We start from the raw sequence: 21178 nt of genomic DNA on the forward strand, positions 1-21178 counted from the left end.
CAATGAGAGGCAAAATACATGTTTTCAATACAAGCACAAGGAAAGGCAAATAAATAATTCAATATTATCAACAGCAGTATAGAAAGGGAGGAGCTTATTAAGCTCAATTTACAGTAGGGGTGGCCAGCTTAAAATCACCATGTTTAAAAAGCACATGAGCAAAGGGGAGGGTTGGTGAGAAACACTATCAGGGAATCACTAGCAGTTCTTTACTTTATACAGGCTTGAAATATTTTCAGCAAAAGACAATGGGCCAGAAATTCCCTGTGTATTTAAGTATCACTCAAGAGACAATTAACCAATGAAAAAATAAGTGAAATGTGCAGCCTAGATGATTTTAAGTGGCTACCTCTCACATAGAACTAAACCCCCAAGCCAAGCAGATTTTTTAAAACAAAATAGAGTAGGTAAAAGAAAAAGCAGCTCTATCAGTCACAGACATAGGTTTGCTTTCCTCACCCAGCAGGGAACCACCAGCAGTGCTTTATTTTATGCAGGCTTCAACTCTTTTCTGCAAAAAAAAAATGGCCAGAAATTCGCTGTGTATTTAAGTATCACCCAAGAGACAATTAACCAATGAAAAAAATAAGTGAAGTTTGCAGCCTAAATAATTTAAGTGTCTACCTCTTACATAGGTCAAAAACCCCAGGCCAGACAGGATTTGAATGAGCCATATAATGCTTAAATGGCAATGACTGTATGGTTTATATGTGATATATAATGTTTACAACTGCAGTTGTTTCAATGTTGTCTGTGATGTAAACTGTTTGCAACTAAAATGGTATCATTTTGTATGTTTTTCATTTTTATAAATGTAAGATTGCATTTGTCATATGTTTAAATTTAATAAAGAAGTTTTGGGGAAAAAAACTGCTATTAGAAGTAAAAAAAAAAAAAAAAAAAAACCTCCAGGCCAAGCATATTTGTTAAAACAGAAAACAAAATTAAGTGAGTAAAAGAGAAAGCAGCTCTACCAGTCACAGACAAAAAAATATAGGTTTATTTTCCTCACACAGTAAAGACTCACCACCACCTGTTGTTTTAGTGTTGCAACTTACTAACCAAAGTTGTTGATGTGAAACTACTTGATGATAATCGAATACCTGCAATAAATGTAATAACCATCAGCATCCAAGATGTGGATCCAACTTATGATGCCATGCAGCAGGGGTTTTGTGTCTTCTGCAGAAATTTGCATCTTTCTTCAGTGTATGTCGGCTGTCATCTTTTAGCCCATTTGGTCAGCCTTTCCATGCCCACCAGTAAACACTTCAAAGTATTCACTTTCACCATCTTTTCAGTTTGTTAATGTGAAAATGTTGGAAGTCCTCAGAAGAATTCACCTGAAGACAAAACAAAATTAAATTAGATTGATGTGCATACATCATCAGGTAACATTCAGGAATGCCTAGGGAATAATAATGTTTTTTTTTTAAATGATTTGCAATGAAGGAAAACAATTTAAAACAAGAAGGGGGTACATCTCTAAAACAGTGAGAGGATTCCTGGTTCACATTAGTTTGAAAATTGAGAGAAGATATTCCATAAATGTGTTATAGTCTTGATCAGTAAGCATGGTGTGTACAAATATCAAAAGGAAAGAAATACAGATATTAATAGAACATTGGAATGAATAAACTACCGACTAAGCAGTAAAATGAAATAATAACTAGCTGATAAATATTAGATATGGACTTATACAGATTGTGAAGCCCTAGCAGTCCATTTCCACTGCTAAATCTACTGATCCAGTGATAGGAACTATGCTGTCATCTAGATCACTCAACTGTAGCAGCTGTATACTGTATGTGACCAGTAGGATTATAGGCATGCATTTTTTTTTCTTCTAAACTTATTTGTATGAGAAACTGCATTCTGCACTCCTGTCTTCATTTCTTTTTGCAGTTTCCTGTAATCCAGTATTTCTCAAAGCAGGTGATAATTTGTGTTCATTGTTGCCTGTTATACATCATGGAGACTGGATGACCTTTTCCTCCAGAGATGGGAATGTGCTGGATTCATGTTGATCGATTGACATCTCTATCATTGAGTACCGATTGATTGAAAATAAAGACTGGAACAACTTTCAGCAAGTCTCAGAGGTCAGTTTTTTGCAAAGCCCCTTTGTATCCCCTCACACCCAACAAACTTAATATACCTTCTTCAAGGTAACACAACAGTGGGAGAAAAAGTAAACTGCACTATCAGAAAAATTACTTTGCCCAAATTTCCTTGATCACTCAGCACTTGCTAAAAGTGCCATCAGTCAACTGTCATGTTCTCCAATGGGTTATGGTATCTTTGTGATATGCCTGCTTATGTACATGCCCACTTAATACACAGTGCTACAACCTCCTCCCCCACCAGCTACGTCATGCCAGTCACTGCTAGGGTGCTGCTATTAGTACCTTGGCTAACCTGCCCCCCAGTAGTGGGGACCAAACTGATCATGTCCTTTTCCCTGTCAGCACTCCATCTCTCTGTAGCTTTTCCTGAACTCATATCACTTATGGCAAGATTAATAGTATGGGACTGCATCAACTGGACAGCTAGCATATGTTTCATCTAGGTACTTTAAGTTTTTCCAATTCTCTTGGGAGAAACTGACCTTCATGGTGTCTGTGTCCTAAAATTAGTATTCAATGGTGGATTCAGCACAGGTAATACACATGTGGGTTACATGGCAATGCCCAAGTGTACTGACATCTACATCAAAACAAGTAGCATGTAAACAGCCCAGGCATTCATGCAATTCTAATAAACTCTGTGTCTTATTCTCTAAATTTACAGCTTCCAACCCCCAGTATTAAGGGGAATCATGCAGCACTTAGCCAAGATTTGAAGGTTGCAAGGAGTTGACGTGCCTCCCCTTCCCTCATGACTCTTCTTCCAGGTGTAAAAATTATCATTACCAATGAATAAGTATTTCCTAGCTCCTGCCTGTCCATTTCTCATCAGAATTTACCATAGGTATCATTAGCCTGATCTGCTTCACATTTATGCTGTTTGTAATTTGGACACTTTCAGCTTCTGAGTGAATGCCTCTGAGAAGCCAGGTCAAAAGGTCAGGTTATAGTGCTAACACATTTTCGCAGCTCTTATGTAGATGTCCACATCTCTTTAAGACAGCTTTGAATTGTTTGTCTTTCTGTTACATGCTTTTTAACAAACTCTGTAGAAAAGGCCCTTGCACTATACTACCACTGATCTGTATCTATTTTGTTCCAAATTACTTTCACGTTATAGGTAATTTTGTAAGACTGCTTTCTCAAGTGTCTAACTCTCATTATTATTTATTCTGAATAGCACCGACTCTATGATAAAGCAAACAAACTCTGATATGAACACCACATTCTCAAGCTAATCCCATGGATGAAGGATAAAGTTTCAGACTACAGGACATTTACCTGTAGACGAACTGTAGCCAAAACCCAGACTCTGCCTTTGCTGACCAGTACAACTAGGGAAACAAAATTATACATTTTATTTTGCAGTGAGGCAAATTCCATGCACCCCCATATTCAGGGATGGACATTCACAGCTGTAGCATTTTTTGAAGTTTGAGAAAGGAAGAGATATGTTAGTGTGCAAAAGAATATGTTTTGCTTGTTCTGGACTCAGTATGTTTCCCACCTTATTGAGAATAAAGTTCAAGTTTCTGCATTTTACCTTCTATGGAGGTGGTGCCTTTCTGTTTGAAACTTAGTCCACATCATTTCTGCCCTGTATCCCCAACAGATGCACACACATACACACAAACACACACACAGACACATGCAAACACACACATATGGACAAGCACAAGGCCTAACCAGTAAGTAGCATCACATGTCTAGATACCACATGCTTTAGGCATTATTTAGATGGACTTCAGAGTAAATAGTCTTACTTCATGCACAAGCTGATGGCTCACAAAATACTTTCACTATTGACTCCAAGTAGAGAAAAGTAACTTCATTAACAAATAGCATGTAATCTTTGTTGCATGGCCAGTACCGAAGGGTAGGTCGAAAATTGTACACAGGGCTTTAGAACAGCTTGGGTGAGCAGCATAATAGGTGCACAAATACACAAATATCCTTTATTTTACTGTCACCTTTCTTATGAACTTGAAGCTCTTAGCACCATTAAAATACAGTTTGTGCTATACCCAAGAAAACTCAACACCCCCCCTAAAAAAAGTGTAATCAAATGAGTGTAGCCATTGAAACATGACTCATTAAAATATTCATAACCATAACAGATTAAATGTTCCGAAGATGGTGCTTACATAGTAAAAGCTGTTTCAAAAGTCTGTTTTAAAAATATAATTAAAAAAAATCTGTCAGCTCTGGCTTTCAGCAGGGAACTGGAATTAAAAAAAAAAAAAAAAAAAAAGGTAAATAAATCATACAGTTATCCAAGAATTAGAGTAGCCCAAGGAACAAGGATGAGGAAATGCAGTCAAGAACAAGTAACATAGATAAGAGGCCTGTGTTAGTCATACACAAAGCCATTATGGCAGATCTCTGTTAGACTTGTCATTCCCATAGCCTACACTTATGGGGCTTAATATGTCCTGATTGTGGCCACCCAGATCTCACAACTGTCACTGTTTTGGAGGAAAATTCCTTTTTCCAGGCTTAATTTACCCCTGCACACAATGTACCTATTTTTGTAGATATTTACTTATTTTTAAGGCTTGCTTTACTCCATAATTTTTTCAAAATCACACTCATTACACGAGTTTTGAATCTGTCTAGTACACAAAAAAATCACACTACCTGACCAACATATCAGCGGCACTAATAATTTAAAGAAAAAAGACACATCTTACATCTTCTTTTTCAGGAGCAAAAATAAATTACCTTGCGTGGTAGATTTTTGCAATAAAGTCTTCAGATTTTACACTGTCTCCATGGTTTGGTTTTGTGTCTTTCGGCTTTTCCCGGTTAGGGGTCGCCACAGCAGAACTCCGGTCCGCTAATGATTGGCAGTTGATTTTTACGTGCTGAGTTGCCAGCCCTAATGCACAACCTTCAGCGAAGGTACACCCATTCATGCATGTCTCCACGCAGAAGACACACTAGCTGAGAGTCGAACCGGTCAGCGTGAGGCGACAACGCTACCGCAGTACCACCACCGTGGACACTGTCTCCATGGTAATGTGAAAAATAAAAACACGAGTCACCAAGGATGATAAAATGTAACCCAACTTTAATAAAAAGAACTTCAACTAAACACTTTCGCCATTACATTTGCCTGGTTTCATCAGAGTCATTGCAATAATTTTTATTAAAGTTGGGTTATGTTTTATCGTCCTTGGTGACTTGTGTTTTTATTTTTTAATGTTCTTATTTGGCTATTTTTTAATTGTTTTCCATGGCAATGTGCTTATATTTTTCATTCATTTTGTTACTCTCCTTTTTAAACATCCATGTATGAGTAGTATCCCACATTCCTACTGGAAGCAGGAAGAATTATACACTATTTTGTATGCAGATTTTGTGCTAATTAGGTGTCAAGATTTAAAAAAAAAAAAAAAAAGAGGCAGAAACACAGTAAAACTGTTTGATTAACTTTTACTTTAACACACTGGTACCTCGGCTATTCGCCTTCAATGGACAAAATACAAATGCAAACAACCAACTTTATATACATAGGTCCAAACCACAATGAATCCAATTGAATATTAATTGAAAAATTACAACTTATTTAAAATGCTAAATACACATTTTTGCTGCATACACATTTTTAAAGTAATACATACACATTTTATTTTATTATATCAAAAACAGCCATCCTAAACATTTTAAATAACTTATTTTAAATAATTCATTTAAATGCAGTTAATTCAAAATTGATTAATGAACTATTCTACTAAACTTTTTATTATATATATATATATATATATATATATATATATATATATATATATATATATATATATATATATATCCTTTATATAAATCCAGAAAACATGACAATGCAAATTTCATCAATACAAATATTTATAAATATGAAAAAGAGTTAGTTTACTAAAATTTCATATATTAACCTCAAGATTGAGACCCCTAGGAATTAAGGTCCCATAATTGAGAATTAACTTACTTTCCAACTCATTCAACCTTCTCACCATATCACCCACCCAACTAACACAGGTTGTGCCAAAATAGTAAAGAAAAAGGAACTAGTGCTCCCCCCATGGATATTCACAAAGTGTTCAGCAACTGGACTCTTAAAGTTTCTATTACTGATATCCCTCAAACGTTCCATGACCCTAACCTTTACTGCTCTTTTTGTTTGACCAATATACCATTTTACATCTACACATCCACACCCCACAATATAAACTACCCCACAAGAGTTACAACCAAAATTACCCCTACAAGTAAATTTTCTACCATTTATAAATGTGCCAGAAATGTTTTTAATAAAATTACATACCTTTCAGCCCCTACAAGCAGAGACACCTGCATCAGCACTTAGGCCTCTAGTTAAGGGCATATTCAATAACTCCTTTAAGTTGGCATATCTACCATATGAAAATCTAATATACTTTGGAAACAAATTACCAACTTTAACATCTTCACAAACTATATACCAGAGGTACAAAAGCGCCCTTCTCATTGCCTCTGAAAAAACAGAATATTGAGAAACAAAGAAGAGCATTTTATTATCACCGGCATTGGCAACCAAATCCTTATTTATAACTGATTCATGGCTACTCATAGCTTTTTTGCCAGATTTTATTTCCAATGCCTCATTTAGCGCCTGATTTAAATGCTCAACCTTGTAACCTTGCTTAACCAGCCTGTCATTGGCTTCCCTTACAAATTTCTTTTTAAACCTCTCTTCAGAGGTGTTTCTACAAATGTGCTTAAATTCCCCCAGGGGTAATGATTTTAACAAATGGGGAAGATGCATACTATCCGCATGCAGAAAATTGTTAACTGATGTATCCTTCCTGAATGGTTTATATTGAATTTTCCTCCAACTCTCCACAGACAGCACAACAGCTAAAAATTGAATGCAAGATTCACCTTTTTTCAGAGAAAACCTTAAACCATGACTATTGGAATTTAACTCATTAAAAAATTGATCAAATTCACTAACATTACCACTACACAGAAAAATAAGGTCATCTATAAACCACTTGTAAATCAATACATGCTTCTTAAAGAAATCAGTACTACAGATGAACAGTTTTTTAAATATCCCATGTACAAAATTGCATATGTTGGAGCATAAGAAGCCCCCATTGCTGTACGCTTATGTTGCAAAAACACATCACCATCAAATTTAAAGTAATTGTGAGTAAGGCAAAATTCAAGCAACCAAATAACAAAACCAGTCTTTGGCCCATCCCCCATAATATTCCACATGGCATCAAGACCCCACTTGGTCTGAATGTTAGTGTAAAGCGAATTTACATCAACAACAACCCAATAACAATCATCATACCATGTCGGCTGAAGGAGGAGAAGAGGCTGAAGGCATGCCCGAAGGCAGGTAAGGGCTAGGACTGTGATAGTGAGGGTTGGAACTTCAAATGTTGGCAGTATGACTGGTATAGGGAGGGAGCTAGCTGATATGATGAACCGAAGGACAGTTGGTATAATGTGTGTGCAAGAGACCAGATGGAAGTGGAACAAGGCTAGGTGTATCGGAGGCGGTTTCAAATTGTTTTATCATGGTGTGGATGGGAGGAGAAATGGTGTAGGCATTGTCCTGAAGGAAGAGTATGCTAAGAGTGTTTTGGAGGTAAAAATAGTGTCAGATAGAGTTATGTTTATAAAGCTGGAAATTGATGGTGTAATGATGAATGTTGTTAGTGCATATGCTCCACAAGTTGGGTGTACAATGGATGAGAAAGAAAAATTTTGGAGTGAGTTGGATGAAGTGGTGATGACTGTACCCAAGGGTGAGAGACTGGTGATTGGAGCAGATTTCAATGGGCATGTTGGTGAAGGGAACAGAGGGGACAAGGAAGTGATGGGTAGGTATGGTGTTAAGCAAAGGAATGCAGAAGGTCAGATGGTAGTGGATTTTGCGAAAAGGATGGACATGGCTGTGATGAATACGTATTTTAACAAAAGGGAGGAGCATAGGGTGACATACAAGACTGGAGGAAGATGCACACAGGTGGATTATATCTTATGTAGGAGGGTCAATCTGAAGGAGATTGGAGACTGTAAAGTGATGGCAGGGGAAAGTGTAGTTAGGCAGCATAGGATGGTGGTTTGTAGGATGACATTGGTGATCAAGAAGAGGAGGATGAGTGTGAGGGCAGCACCAAGGATCAAATGGTGGAAATTGAAAAAGGGTAATTGTGAGGTGATGTTCAGGGAAGAGTTAAGACAGGCATTGGGTGGCAGTGAAGAGTTACTGAATAGCTGGGTAACTACAGCAGAGCTAGTAAGAGAGATGGCTAGAATGGTGCTTGGTGTGACATCTGGAAAGAGGAAGGAGGACAAGGAGACCTGGTGGTGGAATGACGAAGTACAGGAGAATATACAGAGAAAGAGGTTGGCGAAGAAGAAGTGGGATTGTCAAAGAGATGAAGAAAGTAGACAAGAGTATAAGGAGATGAGGTGCATGGCAAAGAGAAAGGTGGCGAAGGCTAAGGATAAGGCGTATGAAGAGTTGTATAAAATATTGGACACTAAGGAGGGAGAAAAGGACCTGTACCGTTTGGCTAGACAGAGTGACCGAGCTAGTAAAGATGTGCAGCAGGTAACGGTGATAAAGGATAATGAGGGAAACATACTCACAAGCGAGGAGAGTATGTTGAGCAGATGGAAAGAGTACTTTGAGGGGTTGATGAATGAAGAGAATGAGAGGGAGAGAAGGTTGGAGGATGTGTGGATAGTGAATCATGAAGTGCAGTGGATTAGCAAGGAGGAATTAAGGATAGCTATGAAGAGGATGAAGAATGGAAAGGCTGTTGGTCCAGATGACATACCTGTGGAAGCATGGAGGTGTTTAGGTGAAATGGCAGTGAAGTTTTTAACTAGATTGTTTAATGAAATCTTGGAAAGTGAGAGGATGCCTGAGGAATGGAGAAAAAGTGTTTTGGTACCAATTTTTAAGAATAAGGGTGATGTGCAGAGCTGTAGTAACTACAGAGGTAATAAACTGATCAGTCACAGCATGACATTATGGGAAAGAGTAGTGGAAGCTAGGTTAAGAAGGGAGGTGATGATTAGTGATCAGCAGTATGGTTTCATGCCAGGAAAGAGCACTACAGATGTGATGTTTGCTCTGAGACTGTTGATGGAGAAGGTCAGAAGGAGTCGCATTGTGTCTTTGTGGATTTAAAGAAAGCTTATGACAGGGTGGCTAGAGAAGAGTTGTGGTATTGTATGAGGATGTCGAGAGTGTCAGAGAAGTATGTAAGAGTGGTACAAGATATGTACGAGGGTAGTGTGACAGCGGTGAGGTCTGCGGTGGGAGTGATGGATGCGTTTAAGGTGGAGGTGGGATTACATCAAGGATCAGCTCTGAGCCCTTTCTTATTTGCAATGGTGATGGACAGGTTGACAGACGAGATCAGACAGGAGTCCCCGTGGACTATGATGTTTACAGATGACATTGTGATCTGTAGTGAGAGTAGGGAACAGGTGGAGGAAACCCTGGAGAGATGGAGATATGCTCTAGAGAGAAGAGGAATGAAGGTCAGCAGGACTAAGACAGAATATATGTGTGTGAATGAGAGGGAGGATAGAGGAATGGTGAGGATGCAGGGAGTAGAGGTGGCAAAGGTGAATGAGTTTAAGTACTTGGGACCAACAGTTCAGAGTAATGGTGAGTGTGGAAGAGAGGTGAAGAAGAGAGTACAGGCAGGATGGAGTGGGTGGAGAAGAGTGTCAGGAGTAATTTGTGACAGACGAGTACCAGTAAGAGTAAAAGGGAAGGTCTACAAGAGGGTAGTGAGACCAGCTATGTTATACGGGTTGGAGACAGTGGCACTGACAAAAAGGCAGGAGTCAGAGATTGACGTGGCAAAGTTGAAGATGTTAAGACTTGCATTGGGTGTGATGAGGATGGACAGGATTAGGAATAAATATATTAGAGGGTCAGCCCAGGCTGGAAGGTTTGAAGACAAAGCCAGAGAGGCAAGATTACATTGGTTTGGACATGTGCTGAGGAGGGATGCAGAGTATATTGGGAAAAAGATGCTAAGGATGAAGCTGCCAGGTAACAGGAAAAGAGGAAGGCCTAAGATAAGGTTTATGGATGTGGTGAGAGAGGATATGCAGGTGGTTGGTGTGACAGAGCAAGATGCAGAGGACAGGAAGAAATGGAAACAGTTGATCCGCTGTGGCAACCCCTAACAGGAGCAGCTGAAAGAAGAAGAAGATACCATTTCACTATATTAAATACCTTACATAACTCATCAGTATTTTTAACATGGGCAGGTACTTTACTTAAATATGTATTCAATAAAGAATCCAAAAGCAAACCTACATTTTGTAAGTACGAACCTACCCCAGAAATGATGAGCCTACCAGTTGGTTTGCTTAAGCTCTTATGTATTTTAGGCAGTGCATAACAAATTGGATCAACAGGCTTTACAATATACAATTTTTTAACATTTTCTTTAGTTAGAAAGCCCAAATGCTCTCCTCTTTCCAAAATCTCAAGCAATTCAGTATTATATTCATTCACTGGGATGTGATTAAGTTTGATATAGTCTTCACTAACATCCAATAAATCACAAACCATTTTCTTATATTCCTGCTTATTCATGAGAACCCAATTACCCCCCTTGTCTGCCTGCCTAAACACATAATCACTCAATTTTGCCCTCAACACATTCAAACTTTCTCATTCACATTTGGTGATGTTAAAGGTTTGTTTACCCTTAACAAACATTCGATAGTCATGTTCAATTCTCCTATAAAACAGTTGCTCAAAAAGAGTTACAGCAGATGAAAGCTTAGGTGGCATAAAATTACTTACATTGGGTAAATGGGGAACCAGCAATTTCTCATAGCCAGTAGAAAAACCATCGCCATCAGGAATAGAATCATCATTTAAAAGAATATCACAATTCAAGTCAGGAACAAACATATTTTCTTCATCACCAGGGATATCATAAATAGAAACATTCAAAAGCAAATCATCCCCATTTAAGTTAACTTCATTCTTAACAGCATCTTTATCTTTACCAAAAAACACAGTAAGATGCAGTTTTCTACAAAACTTTTTAGCTTCAATTAATACATCAGCCAATGAAGGTACCTTAAAAGGCACAATGTTTGTCCCCTTCATTAGCAAAGAAATAGGTGAGCTACACAATTGCATATCAGATAAATTAATTATTTTTAAAGTATCTATTTCTTGAAATGCACTTCCACTACTTACATTAATAAAAACAAAAGAGTCCAATTCAGCATTGGCTGCCGCTTCTGCAGCAACACTCTGTCCCTCATTGCACAAACCCAAAGGTGAGCATAAAGCTCCTTTATTTAGACAGCTGGTATCATAATTTCCACATAAAAAGTTCAGCGATCCTACTTCCCCTTGTAGCGACTCTTTCTCAACTTTGCCTGCTGTTGAGCACTTGTCCCAGCTGCCACATTCTCATTAACCTGTGATTGTGAGGAATCCAACACAATTTCACCATCAATATTTTCAAAAGAAACACTTTTTTTAGATGAAATGTCTAGCGACGAGGCTGAAGAATCACGTTATGTAGACATATGACCACCTTTCTTCCTATTTTTCAATGACCGAGAGTTACGCTAACAGCTGAAGACCAAACCATTATCAAAGTCATTTAAATCATGTAGGAGCTTCTTTTTCTTTCTGTCAGTTACCTCTGACTCATAGTCGCCCAATTTACTATTCAGTTCATTTATTTTCCAAGAAAAAGACTCACCAGAAATGGAGGCACGCAATTTCTGCTGCAGATCGACTATTTGTTGTTGAAGCTTCTCACTATTCCTGTTGTTCCTTTTCACCAGCACACGAATCCACCCCAAGGTGCAATCAGTTGAAACTTGCCTCCATTTATGCAAAGGATCCTGCTCATGTTCCATGAAATTACCGTCTGGCAGATTGTCAGTTCTTAAACCCCTCGGTGTCACTTTCATACCAATGTACTTTTCAAGTAGCTTGGTATCATAGTAAAGGTTCAGTTCTTTAATCATCAGGTGCTCAAGTTGAATAAATTGAAAGTTACAGTCCATCTCACCAGATGCTTGCCAAAAGTCATGATTTGCAAGTTTCGCTTCTCGTTCCTTAATCAATTCAGCAAACAATAACTTCTTAACATCTGTTGGGGTTCAGAATACCCCAGGAACTGTGTCTGCCACATCCAAAGACATTGCAAAATAAGATATACTTCACAACTCCACCACTTCACCAAAACATATATTAAAAAAAACAAAAGAAGAGGCTGAAACACAGTAAAACTGTTTGATTAACTTTTACTTTAACACACTGGTACCTCGGCTATTCACCTTCAATGGACAAAATACAAATGCACCAACCAACTTTATATACATAGGTCCAAACCACAATTAATCCACTTGAATATTAATTGAAAAATTACAACTTATGTAAAATGATAAATACACATTTTTGCAGCATACACATTTTTAAAGTAATATATACACATTTTATATTGTGAGAAGGTTGAATGAGATGGAAAGTAAGTTCATTCTCAATTATGGGACCTTATTTCCTAGGGGTCTCAATCTTGAGGTTAATATATGAAATTTTAGTAAATTAACTCTTTTTCATATTTATAAATATTTGTATTGATGAAATTTGCATTGTCATGTTTTCTGAGTTTATATAAAGGATATATATATATATATATATATATATATATATATATATATATATATATATATATATATATAATAAAAAGTTTAGTAGAATAGTTCATTAATCAATTTTGAATTAGCTGCATTTAAATGAATTATTTAAAATAAGTTATTTAAAATGTTTAGGATGGTTGTTTTTGATATAATAAAATAAAATGTGTATGTATTACTTTAAAAATGTGTATGCTGCAAAAATGTGTATTTAGCATTTTAAATAAGTTGTAATTTTTCAATTAATATTCAATTGGATTCATTGGGGTTTGGACCTATGTATATAAAGTTGGTTGTTTGCATTTGTATTTTGTCCATTGAAGGCGAATAGCCGAGGTACCAGTGTGTTAAAGTAAAAGTTAATCAAACAGTTTTGCTGTGTTTCTGCCTCTTCTTTTGTTTTTTTAATATATGTTTCAGTGAAGTGGTGGAGTTGTGAAGTATATCTTATTGTCAAGATTTTTTTGTCTGGATGTATCTACTTTTCAAGGGCCTTGGTTCCTATTTAAAATGTCTGGATGTTGAAAAGTATGGGCCGAGCCGTGCCATATAGTGCCAGATGTTACATGTGATGAAGACTACAGTCTGTCCAATATACAGTGCAATGAAGTATCCCTGCCGGTGTGCAATAGTAGCTTACAGAAACATGTGAATGTCATTGCCAGTTATATGCATTAGGTAGTAAAATTTGCACAGGAATATGTGCTTCCACAACAAATAATAAGCAATAAATATGAATAATACCCTTCACCTTAACTTGGTCATGCACAGTCTTGAGAGAAAAGACAAAAAAAAACTTGAAACAGTTATAAAACAAATAGAGCACCAAAAGTTGATCAGAATACATTTGTGTTATGCATGTCTCATGGTAGACTGAAGTAAAGAATTAATGTCCCACAGCAGACAGATACACAACCTTATGTGGAATTAGAATTAATGTCCCACAGCAGACAGATACACAACCTTATGTGGAATTAGAATTAATGTCCCACAGCAGACAGATACACAACCTTATGTGGAATTAGAATTAATGTCCCACAGCAGACAGATACACAACCTTATGTGGAATTAGAATTAATGTCCCACAGCAGACAGATACATAACCTTATGTGGAATTAGAATTAATGTCCCACAGCTGACAGATACACAACTTTAGGTTGAATTAGAATTAATGTCCCACAGCAGACAGATACACAATCTTATGTGGAATTAGAATTAATGTCCCACAGCAGACAGATACACAACCTTATGTGGAATTATAATTAATGTCCCACAGCAGACAGATACACAACCTTATGTGGAATTAGAATTAATGTCCCACAGCAGACAGATACACAACCTTATGTGGAATTAGAATTAATGTCCCACAGCAGACAGATACACAACCTTATGTGGAATTAGAATTAATGTCCCACAGCAGACAGATACACAACCTTATGTGGAATTAGAATTAATGTCCCACAGCAGACAGATACACAACCTTATGTGGAATTAGAATTAATGTCCCACAGCTGACAGATACACAACCTTATGTGGAATTAGAATTAATGTCCCACAGCTGACAGATACACAACTTTAGGTCGAATTAGAATTAATGTCCCACAGCAGACAGATACACAATCTTATGTGGAATTAGAATTAATGTCCCACAGCAGACAGATACACACCCTTATGTGGAATTATAATTAATGTCCCACAGCAGACAGATACACAACATTATGTGGAATTAGAATTAATGTCCCACAGCAGACAGATACACAACCTTATGTGGAATTATAATTAATGTCCCACAGCAGACAGATACACAACCTTATGTGGAATTAGAATTAATGTCCCACAGCAGACAGATACCCAACCTTATGTGGAATTAGAATTCATGTCCCAAAGCAGACAGATACACAACCTTATGTGGAATTAGAATTAATGTCCCACAGCAGACAGATACACAACCTTATGTGGAATTTGTAAATGCCATGCAAGCCACTAAGCTTTAGGGTTCTTGTTGTTAAGTGCTTAATGAAAATGTTTTCTGAGTAGGTAGCAGTTATGTAGCAGTTAAACTGCAGACATACTGTGTGATGTTCTCAACCTAAGCACCGTAAACAAAATGAACAGGCACAGGAATCTGTTTACTTTCAATCTTACCAACATAAGTGTTGAGGAAAAAAAAAAAACAGAAAAACTAGTAGTCTTAAAACTTTGTTGATGAGCTTACTCACAATAATTTCCAAAACTCATGAAACCCAGGTAGTGTTCCAAAGCAACAAGCCTTTACTCATCACACACAAGTGATCCACAGTAACAAAAATCAAAAATACTTTACAATGTTAAACATATCAGCTTTTTTAAATTTGAAACCAGCCTATTCCAGGCAAACAACCTCAGCCCTGTAACACAGTAAATGTCAAGTGCGACTGATGGGACTATATCAGGTGCGACTGATGTGACTGCACTTTTCATGGCTATACCGCAGGGGGCAGGGGGTCTGATAATTGTAGTTCTATTATTGTTTTTAAAGCATTCCCATGAAGACAAATGCAGCCAACTGATGACAGTACTGCTTAGCTGACACCAAAGTTGCACCCAGTTTTTTACCCCTTACCCTCACTCTCTATAATATAGAATGTTTAATGTTTTAGCAGAACCATGGTGAATTTCTTTATCTTCCTCACTAGCATACTCTGCAGTGTCCACACACAATGCCGTTATTTGGCAATATTTATGTTACCCACACATCCGTCTGGTCCAGTGCAATCAGTGACAGTGAGTACAGATGCAGATGAAAGGATCCTCTGACAGTATTTCTACTTATGTGAACCCTCACTGGTGTGCAATTGTCCAACTTCAGTCTCTGACAAGATAACTTCTCTTTTTATTTAAACAACAAAGTAGAAATGATGTGCTGATCCACAAACTTAAAACACTATAACACAGGCAAGGCATGATGCATTTTACTGGACCATCATAGGTTTTACATTTAGTTAAGCTTTTACAATAATGTGAGCCCTTCATCGGGATAGATAGAATCTACATCTGAAATATGTTCATCATGAGAAATAAATTATATGAATGCTTATAATCCCTAGCTGATATGCATAAACTTTGATTAGCACTGTTACTTTTGCACTGCTGTGAAGATAATGACATCAGGCAGTAGTTCAGCTGGTTGTCTTTCTTTTTTTGCTCTCTAGATACACACACACACTATGTATGCATGTATACGTGTGTGTGTGTGTGTGTGTATATATATATATATATATGTATATATATATATATATATATATATATATATATATATATATATATATATATATATGGATATGACATTGCTGTAAGTGGTCAGCTTGCACTTTGGTCAGCCAATGATGCATCATCAAGCTTAATTACTGTTTCTTGATGCATCAAAACAACTGAATGTGAGAATGTTGAACTTACTGCCATGTGTGACACGTTAAAGTCCATTCTAGAACTTTAGCTAACTGGCTGAATAAGTTAGTGTTGTACTCACTCCCATACTGGACCCATATTAAAGCCTGTTCCTGAGTTTTGATGAGTTAGATATTGATGACTTGGGCTTGACGAAGTGTGGAATAGTACTGCTATATATTATATATACCCATCATATATATGTATGTATGGAATATCTAGAAGTTTGGAGTGCATTACCTAAAATTTATAGCTATGACAGATTACTGAATATATCTCATGGTGAGTGTCAAACTCATTAGTCATCAAACTCCTTCATTGTAATACAGATGTATGATGTGTCACATGATCAAGACTCCTGCACATTCCATTCGTCCACTTTTTTACTTATTTACTCTGAATTGCTGTTTCCAGATAATTTAAAATGATGCAGTAATTATATTGTTTCATAGAGTGTGTGCCATACCTTTCAACATACAGACATTGAAAGCAACCACAAAGGCCTTGAAAAGTACATACATTCAGCCAAAAATCTAGACATCTAACTAGCACAACATTTGAATAAAAATAGCACACAACTCTTATTACACAGAGGCACATGTTCAAAAACAGTGTGGCAAAAGTGGTACAAAAATATTAGCACATTATCAAAGAGAAAGTGTAAAATTTGTAGATTTTAGTGAACTGCATTGGAAAATTCTACCACAAGGGGTCATTTATTTTTGTTTCGGGAAAAATGGAGATATAGGATGTGTATCTTATTTTTATAAATTATTGTTTCTATTAGTATGTTGGTCATGTAATGTAGTTTGCTGTGTTCCAGACAGCTTTAAAAATCACATGTGGGGGTGTCAGAAAATTATGTGAATGGTTAACTCAAGCCTGAAAATAGAGACATACCTCAAAAAGTAGGAACATCATGTACAGAGGTAAATCAGGCCTGAAAGTAGGAATGCTCTCCGAAAATAGGGATAGCTGTGAGTTCTGTTATGTACTAAATAGGAGTTTATATAGTTTCTATCAGTTCTAATGAATGAGTTATCTTTTAGGAAGATTTCTACCATAGTTCATGTGTGATCTTTATGGTGTCAATTAAGTTATTACTTTTAGTAGAGTATTTTGGGTTGTGTTTTAAAGTTTAGTTATAATTTTAGGCATTATAATCATATTTTCTATTTTCATTTCTAGTCCTTTAAACTGGCAATGCTGTTTTCTGATTGACTGGTTGCAGTCCATATTTTTTTGATTTTATATTTAGGTTTTTTTTATTAAAATGATACTGGATTTAGGTTGTAGAGGTAAAGTTAGAGGGTTGTATTTCTAGGAATCATTTCAGTGTTTTATTTTTCATTATGCAGTGTTTATAACCTTTAGTAGTGTACAGGGTGCCATGATTGCACTCCAACATCTGTTTAAAAATGCCCATGATCAGCGCTTCTCTATCTCAGGACGCGATCTTAGTAAGATTACTATGTGCTGTTAAGAACATGACTAGCACTAGATACTTATTACTGACAGTGGCAGCCAAGAAATGACAACAGCAGAACTTAAAACAGCTTTGTTTCTGCCTGCTGTCTAGAGAATGTCCTCTATCTTACGCTTTACTTAATTGGAAATGTGATAGAGTGATAAGACTTAAGTTTGGTTCGGGAATTGATTAATTACATAATTTAGGATGGTAATAAAACATTTTATTATGTAAAAAGTATTACACAAAGATACATGTACCTGAAAAGAAATACTTTTTATTACACCCTGATATGCCAGCCTGTCGGTAGGACATAGCTATTAGAATATCCATATCGGTATTTTTAACTGATGAGTTAGAATTATCTGAAAACAACTGGTGAAATTAAATTTCATTTGTTATGTCATATTGTTACGATGTAGGTACATACTGCCCCAACCCATTCCACACATATACAAATGTATAATCTGTGCTTCTTTATCTAGTGACATCATTTGCATCTTCAAGCTGATTAGTCCCTTTTTGGACCACATCATCTGCTACTCTCACAGCACAAGTAATTGCTGGAAAATTATTAAACTGGCAACTGATCTCAGTACTTCGATTTAGTAAATCATGAGAGGAGAAGACCAAAGGAGTTACTAGAGGGGGGAGAAAGGAACACTCGTTTTGATGTATCTAGGCACCAGTGACTTATCAAAGGAAACAGATAAGGAGGTAAGAAACAGGGGCAGGAATGTGATAGAGGGATACTAGAGGTGGTGATTGCAGATAGCATTCCCATGAAGTACATGTGCCAACATCCAGTACACTGAGGAAAGACAGAAAATAGGACTAGGAAATACAGTGAATGGCTATGACAGTGGTCAAGGGACAAGGGTGTGGCATTAGTAGGATGAGCCAAAGTAACCAGGCAAAGGTGGGTTAGAGTGGTCTATCAATGTGATTGTACTTTTAATCAAGAATGTGACTGATAGGGAGAGTCTCAGAAGATTAAGGGAGTGCCATTTATTAAGTATGTGTGACAAAAGGTTCTATATCACAATATCGAATGATGAAAATAGCGAACACTATTTCATCGGCCACTATTCAGCGAATGCTAAGAATAGTGAAGCTGCAGAACACAAATTCTTTCCTGGGGAAAGAATTTGGTTGGCTGTTTCTGTGGTTTCGCTATTCTTAGTGCTGTGGTAGAAAATTATGGGCCGGGTTCAGGTAAGTGTGCGATTGTGTGAATGTTAGGGTTAGGGGCGGGTTAAGTGAGTTGGGGTTGGGGCGTGGGTTAGGCGAGTGTACGATAGTGACAGACTTTAGGGTTAGGGGCAGTTTAAGTGAGTTAGGGTTAGGGAGCAGGTTAGGTGAGTATGCGATAGTGATGGACCTTAGGGTTAGGGTTTGGGTTAAGGTAAGTGGGTAGATAGTTGTGTATGTTCAGTTTAATGTAGGATTTGTTGTAGGATTTTAAGTGTATGTGTGTGGATTGCTGTTTGTTTGGTGTGCTTGTGTTGTGTGTATGTGTTTTGGAGTAGTGAATTTTTTCCATGGGAAAAAATTTGCTGCTCTGAATGTTCGATATTTTGGTGTTTAGATATTTTGGGGCCGATGAAATAGCGTTCACTGTTTTCATCTTTCGATAGCGTGATATAAATGGTGACAAAATGCATGAACTTTAAACTTCAGACTCAAAAATTCACATTATGTCTATCAAATAGCAGTTGTTCTAAGACAGAGAGAGAGAGAGAGAGAGAGAGAGAACAATTACAGTAGTGATGTGTTCTATATCCTTACACTCATTTTTTTAACTTCATTGCTGAGAGAAGAGGCTTGTAAAATGAACAGGCTAAATAAACCTTGAGAATAATATTTCACTGCCAGCTCAACTTAAAAATGTTTTCACAAGAAAAAGCATTCATCAGCAAAGGATTATATAATCAGAATTTAGATTAGGCATTACACATTTTGTAAGCTTTAAAATGTGATCAGGAAATATGGGTAGTTAAATGCCTTACTCACTGTTTCACAATATTAAGGCAAGGTATGTAGAAATGAGACTCCTTCTCTGTGACATGCCTATGTCACTTAGCAGGAAGTCCTCTAATCTCTGCTTTAGGGCACAACACAGCTGTGAAAGCAGTTTCTACACATCTGCCTTATAAACAGTTGCATCCTTGCACGAAGAACATGCTGTACCTTGTTTGTGTTACAAAAACGTATTTGTTGCTTACTTGTAGTTGATAATAAATAACGGGAACTTTTCGTATTTTGTGAAATTTGTAGCCATTTCCCCCATAGCACAGTTTTCAGAAATGTTTATTTGTGCAGGATGGAATTTCTTCCACATGGAATAGTACTATAGCATTTTCTTTCCTTATGTCAGCAAGCAAACAAGCAGTATAAAATGCTTTCTAATTCACTTTGGCATTTCTTGTTAGTAAGATGTTTCATTTTTTGTTTTACTGTTAGAACTATTAATCATTCCTTTGTTTTTACAGAACTATAACAGACCACGGATGATGTCTCTTGCCATTCCCGTGGCAGTGAAATTTTTACAAAGAGGCAACAAAGAGCTATGCAGAAATATGTCAAGTTACCTATCGCTGGCTGCAATTGCTAAAGCAGAGCTGCTGGTTGACCACACAGAAGCCATTGTGCAAAGTATTCTTCAAGGTAGGATGGCAAGAATGCCAATTTCCTACGAGACTACTGAAAATACAGTAAATTACTTCCTTTCAGTCTTGTGTTCATTTTTAGCAACTTTCCCCCTGCCTCCACAGTAATGCTGAAGTTTGTATGCAGGATTCTTGAATTAATAGCAGTAACTAAGCATTTCTAAAAAACAGCATGTGAGCTAGTTACAGTAAAACCATATAATGAAGCCAGATCACTAATCAAATAATATTTATTCCATGTATGTTTCTTCTATGAACAAGCCCAAGCTGAGCAAGGAATCTGGTTTCACTTAATGATGTGGAAAGTATAGTCATAGCTTTTGCAGTTTGTCACTTGAATCCGGTTTCACGTAGTCATGTGGAAAGACAGCAAAGTCATAGATATTGCATGTTGCCACTTTTTCATATTTAGCATTTGCATAAGTGACGTAAAAGCATATTAAAGTTCCATTGTACTAATTACTTAGGATGGTAACAACAAAAAGAAAATGATTAATTATTTCTTTTATGTGACTCGTTTTGACTTAGGCGATGGCTGTTTTGCATGTTAAGTTGTTGTAAACTGAAACAGAAGCAAGCCTCATTTGTAATTTCTTTCATGTTGCATATTTAACATCGTAGGCCCCAAATATATACTTTTATATCAGTGCACCCTTGGATCATCTCTTTACTATAGGAGGTTAGTTGTTCATAAATAAATGCAGTCATCCTTTAATAGAAAGAAAATAAGCAGTTATGTTTTCAGTCTTGCAAGTGTCTTTATAGAAAAACCTGAGGTATTGGGAAGAAATAAACAAAGCAAACAT

At 36.8% G+C, this 21178-nt stretch overlaps 1 protein-coding gene across 2 annotated transcripts in view; it reads left to right on the forward strand.

Annotated features, from left to right (window-relative positions):
- VEPH1 (ventricular zone expressed PH domain containing 1) overlaps positions 1-21178 on the forward strand; it is a 4140519-nt gene that overhangs the window by 535664 nt on the left and 3583677 nt on the right. For both annotated transcript variants that reach the window (XM_044070483.1, XM_044070484.1), the window contains exon 4: positions 20196-20370. In XM_044070483.1, coding sequence (XP_043926418.1) covers positions 20196-20370 — 175 coding nt within the window. The remainder of the gene's footprint in view (positions 1-20195; positions 20371-21178) is intronic.

Source organism: Protopterus annectens, chromosome 4.part1 (genome assembly GCF_019279795.1).
Source record: "Protopterus annectens isolate FY-2018-M chromosome 4.part1, PAN1.0, whole genome shotgun sequence".
Classification (NCBI taxonomy): Eukaryota; Metazoa; Chordata; order Ceratodontiformes; family Protopteridae; genus Protopterus; species Protopterus annectens.